General features: G+C 40.7%; 1 protein-coding gene across 1 annotated transcript; it reads right to left on the reverse strand.

Annotated features, from left to right (window-relative positions):
- Positions 1-382: 382 nt before the first annotated feature.
- Positions 383-9,220, reverse strand: LOC121579660 (40S ribosomal protein S14). Its single transcript, XM_041894447.1, has 5 exons — positions 9,120-9,220; positions 8,212-8,362; positions 7,886-8,047; positions 4,016-4,092; positions 383-494 (listed from the first exon to the last, which is right to left on the reverse strand). The coding sequence occupies exons 2-5, from the start codon at positions 8,358-8,360 to the stop codon at positions 427-429; spliced, it is 456 nt and encodes a 151-aa protein (XP_041750381.1). The 5' UTR covers positions 8,361-8,362; positions 9,120-9,220; the 3' UTR covers positions 383-426.
- Between the last annotated feature and the right edge of the window lie 1,525 nt (positions 9,221-10,745).

A 10,745-nucleotide genomic window follows, 5' to 3' on the forward strand; every position in this document is an offset into this window, starting at 1 on the left:
AATCAGCTTCTTGATATGCCACACTTGTCAGGTGGCTGGATTATCTTGGCAAAGGAGAAATGCTCACTTACAGGGATGTTAACACCTTTGTGCATATGGAACATTTTTGGGGTCTTTTATTTCAGCTCATGAAACCAAGACTTTACATGTTGCGTTTATATTTTTGTTCAGTGTAAATCAATTGCACCGTTTGATAAAGCCACTCTTTTCGCTGCATACAACTTTGCATCACAAGTCTTAAGCCAGGCAGACTTGTTTCACTAAATAATTTAAACAATTTGCTTTACGTATAAGAACATTCATTTGGAGTAAACAGGATATTTTCCCTAGACAGACTTGGAACAAATTGAGAAACTACTGAAGAACCAGACAAAAGCAGAGGTTGGAATTAACCTTTTATTGAGTGAAAAACTCAAAATAAGCACATTACAGACGACGCCCACGACGACCTCCCTTTCTGCGGGTGCTGTCTGATGGAATAGGGGTGACATCCTCTGTAAGAAGAGAGCAAGCGTTAGTGTGCTTCACATGATAAACAGTAACAATCCTTTATTCATCATCATCCTCATTTTTACATGTTTAATGAATATTGTCTGAAGGGCATTTAACAGATTCATACACTTGGCTGATATGTCTCTCTCATCCAAAGCGACTCGCTAACTGTAAGCTGCTCTGAATAAGAGCATCTGCTAAATGACTCAAATGTAAAAAACACATTGTTGTGACAAAAACATGCCAGAGTACCGTAAAACTTAAATTAAACAGTCTCATAGCTGCCTGTCCCTTAGCTGGGCAGTGGCACACATTTCAGCAAATAAAAAGCTTATTTTAAACAAATGCCCAGTCTAAATCTATGGTTTACGAGGTTACCATGAATTGTTTACAAGGTTTAATGTTTGATGTTACATTACATAATTCAGTAATGACTCAAAAGACGGCAATCATCCGTTTTTATCGGCAGTAAGAAACTGCTAGCCATTGGCTGCTAACAGCTGAATACTGCTTGCTAAATGGCAATCACAAACAGTCAACTTCGGGAGTACAGTCGTGGTCAAAAGTTAATGACACAAATATTAATTTTCAAAGTCTGCTGCCACAGTTTTTGTGAAGGCAATTTGCATATACTCCAGAATGATATGAAGAGTGATTAGATGAATTGCAAAGTCCCTCTTGCCATCAAAATGAACGTAATCCCCCAAAAAACATTTCCACTGGATTTCAGCCCTGCCACAAAAGGACCAGCTGACATCATGTCAGTGATTCTCTCGTTAACACAGGTGAGTGTTGACGAGGACAAGGCTAGAGATCACTCTGTCATGCTGATTGAGTGAGAATAACAAACTGGAAGCTTTAAAAGGAGGGTGGTGCTTGTAATCATTGTTCTTCCTCTGTTAACCATGGTTACCTGCAAGGAAACACGTGCCATTATCATTGCTTTGCACAAAAAGGGCTTCACAGGTAAGGATATTGCTGTTAGTAAGATTGCACCTAAATCAACCATTTATCGGATCATCAAGAACTTCAAGGAGAGAGATTCAATTGTTGTGAAGAAGGCTTCAAGGCGCCCAAGAAAGTCCAGCAAGCGCCAGGACCGTCTCCTAAAGTTGATTCAGCTGCGGGATCGGGGCACCACCAGTGCAGAGCTTGCTCAGGAATGGCAGCAGGCAGGTTTGAGTGCATCTGCACGCACAGTGAGGCGAAGACTTTTGGAGGATGGCATGGTGTAAAGGGCAGCGAGGAAGCCACTACTCCCCAGGAAAAACATCAGGGACAGACTGATATTCTGCAAAAGGTACAGGGATTGGACTGCTGAGGACTGGGGTAAAGTCATTTTCTCTGATGAATCCCCTTTACGATTGTTTGGGGCATCTGGAAAAAAAGCTTGTCCGGAGAAGACAAGGTGAGCGCCACCATCAGTCCTGTCTCATGCCAACAGTAAAGCATCCTGAGACCATTCATATGTGGGGTTGCTTCTCAGCCAAGGGAGTGGGCTCACTCACAATTTTGCCTAAGAACACAGCCATGAATAAAGAATGAAACCAACAACATCCTCCGAGAGCAACTTCTCCCAACCATCCAAGAACAGTTTGGTGACGAACAATGCCTTTTCCAGCATGATGGAGCACCTTGCCATAAGGCAAAAGTGATAACTAAGTGGCTCGGGGAACAAAACATAGAAATTTTGGGTCCATGGCCAGGAAACTCCCCAGACCTTAATCCCATTGAGAACTTGTGGTCAATCCTCAAGAGGCGGGTGGACAAACAGAAACCCACAAATTCTGACAAACTCTAAGCATTGATTATGTAAGAATGGGCTGCCATCAGTCAGGATGTGGCCCAGAAGTTAATTGACAGCATGCCAGGGCAGATTGCAGAGGACTTGAAAAAGAAGGGTGCACTTATGGAATGCTTGTAATTATACTTCAGTATACCATAGTAACATCTGACAAAAATATCTAAAAACACTGAAGCAGCAAACTTTGTGAAGACCAATACTTGTGTCATTCTCAAAACGTTTGACCACGACTGTACAAACCAAGTAATGACTGAAAGTAAGAATTGCAGAAAAGGATAGAGGACAATAGAAATAGAGGCGTACTAAGAAAAAAAAACGTGACAGTGTATAAATGATAAGTGCAGGAAATTAAGAAAATTATTAAAATGCTATAAGTGAATGCTGGAATTAAATAATTAACTAGGCAAATGAGCAAAAGCTGTAAGTAGGAAATTGACGACTTGCTCCAATTGACCCCAGTCGCTAATAAGTGCCTGTTGTGTCCAGCGATTTAAGCAAATAAAACGGCAAGGCTCATAATTGAAGTTTTATGGTATGCATGTAAATTACACTGTTCAGGAGGCTTAAACAAAACAGGCTAACAGAACAGTATATATTTTTTTAACAGAGTATTCTAAGACTAGCAGAAAAATCATTTCCCAACTGAAACATGTTAATCCTCTGGAAAACATCAATGTAGATGTAACCCTTCATTCATGATACACGCAGACACATGGTAGTGTTTCCCAACCCTCACCTTGATTAGTTGAATCATCCATGGCAGTGCTATAACTAACAATTAGGGCTGGGCGATATGGCTTAAAAATCTTTATTTTTTATATACACACTTATGGGGGATTCACAATACACATCTACTGTAGATATTTTTATGTTCTCTAAATAAGCTTTGCTGCACAATTAAAAAGGTTGATACACTGCATTTCAAACAGTCAGGAATAATCTAATCCAGGGCGTGTAAAGTTATACCTAGGCTAAATATAAGTCATCCCCAACCACAAGACCCACTAATAATGTAAATATTTTATTTAAAGAAAGTTTACCCTGCTTTTTTGCAATATTCACTGATCTGGCTTTCAAGTCTGGTCTACGAAAAGGCCCTTTGTTACAAATATAACCAGAACTATGCACATACACTAATGATGACCATCTTCTAGTAGCAGCCATTATAGAAAATTAAACACAGGTCTCAAACAATCAAGCACAAGCCCACATGCTAGTGAGTAGCCAGCTAATCTTTTTACTCTAGCATAAGTGGATCTATCTGCTTGCTAACAAGGTAGAACTAATGAATACACCCTCCTGTCCGTCTCCCAACTGTTTGAACATTAAAACAGATTCTGTTTGACCAAATCTTAAACGAAAATAGCGAGTTCAAACTGCTTGTTGTCATAGAGGGAAAAGTGATCTTGTGAGTGGCAGTGGGAAGGGCTGTATGTCTGTGCAAGTGGGAAGATGCACAGTGCACACAAGTACAGAAGGAGCGAAGGAGATGAGACCAAAAAGACAAACGCTTATTAAAACGTAAAAATAAAAACCCCGATTCTTGCGACAGGCATTAGGAACATCGCGCTAAAACAAATTTGAATGAATTCGATATATCGCCCAGCCCTACTAACAAGTGGACCATCGATTGGTCTAAGGCGGGGGGTGAGAAAAAATAAACAGCAGTAGCTTGCTTATTACAGATTCTCCTGACAGGGTAACTGAGCGAAAGCTTACCGATGCGTCCAATTTTCATGCCAGAACGAGCCAGGGCACGGAGAGCAGACTGTGCTCCTGGTCCAGGGGTCTTGGTTCTGAAAGGCAAATGTTCACACTGAGTAATGTTGTACACAAGACTAATACATAGTCCATTATAGATAAACCCAGCCAAAATAGACTGCACTTAAAAACGCCCACACCAGTAGAAATCCACTTTTTCGAGCTGAAAGAATAGTGTTGCACAACGATTTAAGTCAAGTCATAGCTTTAGTCAAAGTATGATATATCTGGGCTTGAAGTGACAAATCCAAACTGCCCAATTAGCACAAATCCGTGTGAATGCGTTGTCTTCCTATGGATATACAAATTCTTTTCAGCCTACGTTACGTTTCAGGGATGGGTTTTATTTGAATGGGACCACCCACCAGCATGGCATTGTTTATTCATCAGAAACAGCTGCAAGGTGATTCCTCTACGCAACTGAGATGAGCCAAACAGCCTCGTGTCCACTTGGCTACATGAGCAATGGAGCAAATTTCCTCCAGAAAATTATCATAATCCATGGATAATTTGCAAATGCTTTTATATTTTTTTAGCTTGTCTGTATTCAAAATATATACAGTGCAGTCAGGAAGTATTCAGACCAATTCTCAACATTTTGTTACGTTACAGCCTTACTCTAAAATTGATTAAATAAATTCCTCAATACTCTATGACAAAGCGAACCGGTTTCTATACAATTTTGCAAATGTATTAAAAATAAAAAAACATAATTTTACATAAGTATTCAGACCCTTTACTATGAGACTCGAAATTGAGCTCAGGTTTATCCTGTTTCCATTGATCATCCTTGAGACGTTTCTACAACTTGATTGCAGTCCACCTGTGGTAAATTCAATTGATTGGACATGATTTGGGAAGGCACACACCTGTCTATATAAAAAGGTCCCACAGTTGACAGTGCACGTCAGAGCAAAAACGAGGCCATGAGGTCGAAGGAATTGTCCGTAGAACTCCAAGACAGGATTGGGTCGAGGAACAGGTCTGGGGAAGGGTACCCAAAATTCTGCAGCCTTGAAGGTCCAAGATAATGCAAGACGTTTGGAACCACCAAGACTCTTCCTAGAGCTGGCCACCCGGCCAAACTGAGCAATCGAGGGAGAAGGGCTTTGAGTCAGGGAGGTGACCAAGAACCCGATGGTCACTGACAGAGCTCCAGAGTTCCTCTGTGGAGATGGGAGAACCTTCCAGAAGGACAACCATCTCTGCAGCACTCCACCAATCAGGCCTTTGTGGTAGAGTGGCCAGATGGAAGCCACTCCTCAGTAAAAGGCACATGACAGCCCGCTTGGAGTTTGCCAAAAGGCACCTAAAGACTCTCAGACCATGAGAAACAAGATTCTCTGGTCTGATAAAACCAACAGTGAACTCTTTGGGCTGAATGCCAAGCATCATGTCTGGAAGAAACCTGGCACCCTCCCTACGGTGAAGCATGGTGGTGGCAGCATCATGCTGCGCTGATGTTTTTCAGCGGCAGGGACTGGGAGACTAGTCAGGATCAAGGCAAAGATGAACGGAGCAAAGCAAAGTACAGAGAGATCCTTGATGAAAACCTGCTACAGAGTGCTCAGGACCTCAGACTGGGGCGAAGGTTCACCTTCCAACAGGACAATGACCCTAAGCACACTGCCAAGACAACGCAGGAGTGGTTTCGGGACAAGGCTGTAATCGCTACCAAAGGTGCTTTAACAAAGTACTGAGCAAAGGGTCTGAATACTTAACTAAATTAGCAAACATTTCTAAAAATATATATTTTCTTCGTCATTATGGGGTATTGTGTGTAGATTGATGAGGGGAAAAAAACAATTGTAACCATTTTAGAATAAGGCTGTAACGTAACAAAATGTGGAAAAAGTCAAGGGGTGTGAATACTTTCCAAATGCACTGTATCTGACAATTTTATAAAATGGTATAATTGTGCGATATGGCATTTAGCTCCTCCAAGATGAATGTTTTCACCACTGAAGTTTCGCTTCACTACAGTGCTTTGATAGGTGTAACGTTAGCTAGAAACCATCCAGATAATGCAAAAGTTACATGTCATTTGCAGCGTGCATGATCATGAACAAAGACAATAGCGGTTATTCCCTGGTGATTATTTCCATACACATCATTGTCTCATATACAGGGCCCGCCAACACCCGCGGGTAGATTTTGGCATTGGCAGGTAAGATGTCTATCTCACAAGCCATGTTGGCGGTGGTCAGGGCTCCACAATGTGAGCATTTCACTCGCATTTGTGAATAGAAATAGTCAAGTATGATCACATTTATAGTAAAAGTAATGCTTCAGTAGCTGTTTGTATTTCCGGTTTTGTTTCATAGCTGGTAAATTAATTGCACAAAATCAAAGAGCTACGAATCTATATAGCCTATTCCACCTCGTGCTGCAACACGAGGTGGAATAGTTGGTCTCTTTACTTGAAACAAAAGTCTACTGAAGTGAGACTTTGTACTTGTGTTTCTTGGCTATTTACATTGTTTTGTTCAAAAGCTTGGTTGTTTTTCTAGGTTTGAGTTTCAACTGCAAGGGAAGAGAAGACAAAGCTTCTACTAAATAAATAAATAAATAATTGGTCATTTAGCAGACGCTCTTATCCAGAGCGACTTACAGTCGGACTCAATCTCACAGGTACAAACATGACTAGAGTCGCGGTAACTCCAAGCCCTAAAAGGGACAGGTGAATATTTGTCTCATCTGTGATAGTGGTTAAAAGACTCAGGTCACAAAATGAAATTAAACAATATGCCACATTACTTCTTACCAGTAATACATGTATTGTTTTAGAAACATTACAAAGCATGCTTATCTTTGTGTGTGTGTTGTTGGTGTAATTTCAGCAGGGGGAGAAATATTTGGGCTGGTAAAAAAAACTGAGTGGCTGGTAGATTTATTTTTATTTACCTGCCAGTGGCTGGTGGCCCAAAAATGTAATTTTATGCCCTTCTCATAGTTCTGTTGGCTGGTATTCTGACTACCGGAAGGGCCCAACAGTGGCATTTATTTGTATATAAAAGCACTTCTCCAGAAACTCCCATACTACCGCACTTCTAAATTGGAAATCCAGTTCATATAACACTCAAGACTGGTTGGTTCTAGAGGTTCCGCAGGTCTCCTCAGTTAGGGAAGACTACTTTCAGTTACTATGCCCCTCAGTCCTGTAATGACCTACAGGTCCCAACAACTTTAGTCTTTGGTCCCAAAAGGTGAATTTAGGGCTCTGATAAAATAAATGTTTTGATTGATTGTATACATTGAAAGTAACTAATGTTGTGGTGAAAATGCTTGAATTGTTGCTCACATTGGAAATAAGACCCTGAACTTAATGGTTTCCCCTGGTTATATAAAAGTGAATAAATTAAAAGTAAAAGATAGGCCAGCGGTTTCCATCTGTGGCGAAGTTTTCCCTAAATCAATGCTTACTGCAAATCCATCTCCAGCCATAGAGCCAGCTTGGCTAATCTTTTGATTATGATGTAGTAAAAAAATAAACTGCTACAACGATAACATTAGCAAGATACTGTACATAGACATCTAACTATATAAGGTTAGCATGCTAGCTAGCTACACTGAGCTGTCAGTGACCTATTTGTGATGTTTATCAACTCCACAGGAACTTCCCACACCAGCATTTCCTCTCTAGGACAAGAAATTACATTGTAATAGTGGTCCTTTAATTGCATGGTATATTTACAGATGCAACAAGAGTAGTCAAAGGACAATGTACCAGAACAATTTAGCTGCATCATGCACTGTGGATGTACCAAAGACAAGGTCTGATGGAAAAACACCAGATTGTGCTTCAGATCAGTGAGGGGGGTTCCTTACCTGTTGCCGCCAGTAGCCCTCAACTTGATGTGCAGGGCAGTGATTCCCAGCTCCTTGCACCTCTGGGCGACGTCCTGGGCGGCCAACATGGCGGCGTAGGGGGAGGACTCGTCTCTGTCGGCCTTCACCTTCATACCACCAGTCACACGGCAGATAGTTTCCCTGGAGGGGACAACACATTTGAAACCAATTCAGACAAGGCATTTGCTCTCACAATATGATCATACGACTGATTGCTATTGATGGATAGCAGTGAGATGCATGCACCTTTTACACGCATTAGTTTAACCCAAAAACATCACTGTTCCATTGTATCCAGTACTTACTTGCCCGAAAGATCAGTGACATGAACGAAGGTATCATTGAAGGATGCAAAGATGTGGCAGACTCCAAAAACATTCTCGCCTTCGGCAACCTGGGGTCCCAGGGCAATGACCTGCTCTTCCTTCTTTTCCTTACCCTTACGAGGTGCCATAGCTGCAAAATAGACATTGGTCATCATTGATGGCGTCAGACAAGTCTGGCATTAGCATCCATTCAAGTGCCCCAAATTGGGACCAGGTGGAGTGAGTACCATTGCTAACTAGTTAAGTGAATCACTGTGTATCATATGGACCACCATTAACTAACTTATCGCAACTGACCAATAACCAACTAACGTAAGCTAGCTAAAAAAAACAACGTTTGATACAAAAATCACATGGCACCACAGCAAGTAGCTAGACTAGTTAGCTAACGTTATATCAGATTGTACAACACGACACAATTTCAATACAAAAATAATCCATGTGTGATTGTCACAGCAATGTCAAGACTAAAAACTGCAGTACCCCATCGTTAGCCAACAACTGTAACGTTAGCACTGAATAACCACGACATCAACCTAACTAGCTAACGTTACACTCAACATGTCCCTTCGATATAATTTTAAAGGAATAGGAATTCACAGCAGCAAAAATGCACAAGGGGGAAGACAATATAGTTAACATGGCAAATCACAAAACCCACTCAATGTGCTCCATCCAGTAAGCGAAATTCAGGCCTTCCAATTATGGAAACCGCTGCTTCCAGTCGACACTAATGCGGTCTAATCCAAACTTCTATAGCCAATTTCAGACAAATAGCACATTTTACATACATATCAAAGCTCAGTGTATCAATTAAAAGTACAAAGGGCGCTATATACATAGAGTGAAATAGGATTACTTTGGATTTAAATTCTGCGATATCTTACCTCAATGTGTCTCTTCTAAAGCCGAAACAGGAAAGGAAAGAACAATCGCAACCGGGTTCAGAGTTCAAGCTTTCTTTATCCGGAAGTGGACCATGCACTTCACTACCACCAAGCGGTTCATATGTAGCCTACACAGCACCCCAAAAATATGGTACAGCAACAATTTGCACAAATTTCAACTAGTGAAATTCTGTTGTTAAAAACAAAACAAAATCTGCTATTTAGTCCTGTCATATACCGTACCAAATTATACTATTTATTTTCTGCATTAAAGAATACAATGCCAAATGTCAAAATCCTCTAACTGTATAAAAACCTCCCCCGGAATGTAGGCCTATACAAAGTTGTCATAGTCCATCCCGGAGTCGCCTCTACACTGTTGACGTTGAGACTGGTGTTTTGCGGGTACTATTTAATGAAGCAGCCAGTTGAGGACCTGTGAGGCGTCTGTTTCTCAAACTAGACAGTTTAATGTATTTGTCCTCTTGCTCAGTTGTGCACCGGGGCCTCCCACTCCTCTTTCTAGTTTGCGCTGTTTTGTGAAGGGGGTAGTACACAGCGTTGTACAAGATCTTCAGTTTCTTGGTAATTTCTCGCATGGAATAGCCTTCATTTCTCAGAACAAGAATAGACTGACGAGTTTCAGAAGAAAATTATTTGTTTCTGGCCATTTTGAGCCTGTAATCAAACCCACAATTTCTGATGCTCCATATACTGAACTAGTCTCAAGAAGACCAGTTTTATTGCTTATATAATCAGCACAACAGTTTTCAGCTGTGCTAACATAATTGCAAAAGGGTTTTCTAATGATCAATTAGCCTTTTAAAATGATAAACTTTCATTAGCAAACACAACGTGCCATTGGAACACAGGACTAATGGTTGCTGATAATGGGCCTCTGTATGCCTATGTAGATATTCCGTTAAGAATCAGCCGTTTCCAGCTACAATAGCCATTTACAACATTAACAATGTCTACACTGTATTTCTGATCAATTTGATGTTCTTTTAATGGACAAAACTTTTCTTTTCTTTTGAAAACAAGGACATTTCTAAGTGACCCCAAACTTTTGAACGGTAGTGTATATGTACAGTTGAAGTCGGAAGTTTAAATACACTTAGGTTGGAGTCATTAAAACTTGTTTTTCAACCACTCCACAAATTTCTTGTTAACAAACTATAGTTTTGGCAAGTCGGTTAGGACATCTACTTTGTGCATGACACAAGTCTTTTTTTCCAACAATTGTTTACAGACAGATTATTTCACTTATAATTCACTGTATCCCAATTCCAGTGGGTCAGAAGTTTACATACACTAAGTAGACTGTGCCTTTAAACAGCTTGGACAATTCCAGAAAATGATGTCATGGCTTTAGAAGCTTCTGATAGGCTAGTTGACATCAATTGAGTCAATTGGAGGTGTACCTGTTGATGTATTTCAAGGCCTACCTTCAAACTCAGTGCCTCTTTGCTTGACATCAAGGGAAAATCAAAAGAAATCAGCCAAGACCTCAGAAAAAGAATTGTAGACCTCCACAAGTCTGGTTCATCCTTGGGAGCAATTTCCAAATGCCTGAAGGTACCACGTTCATCTGTACAAACAATAGTACGCAAGTATAAAAACCAT

Source organism: Coregonus clupeaformis, chromosome 13, assembly GCF_020615455.1.
Source record: "Coregonus clupeaformis isolate EN_2021a chromosome 13, ASM2061545v1, whole genome shotgun sequence".
NCBI classification, from domain to species: Eukaryota; Metazoa; Chordata; class Actinopteri; order Salmoniformes; family Salmonidae; genus Coregonus; species Coregonus clupeaformis.

What these genes read in the sequence shown, in the direction of transcription:
- LOC121579660 (XM_041894447.1), bottom strand. Translation starts at nt 8,360, where the DNA reads ATGGCACCTCGTAAGGGTAAGGAAAAGAAGGAAGAGCAGGTCATTGCC. An exon ending in AGGGCTACTGGCGGCAACAG is followed by an intron (nt 4,093 to 7,885) that starts GTAAGGAACCCC and finishes TTTGCCTTTCAG; the next exon opens with AACCAAGACCCCTGGACCAG. An exon ending in CATGAAAATTGGACGCATCG is followed by an intron (nt 495 to 4,015) that starts GTAAGCTTTCGC and finishes CTCTTCTTACAG; the next exon opens with AGGATGTCACCCCTATTCCA.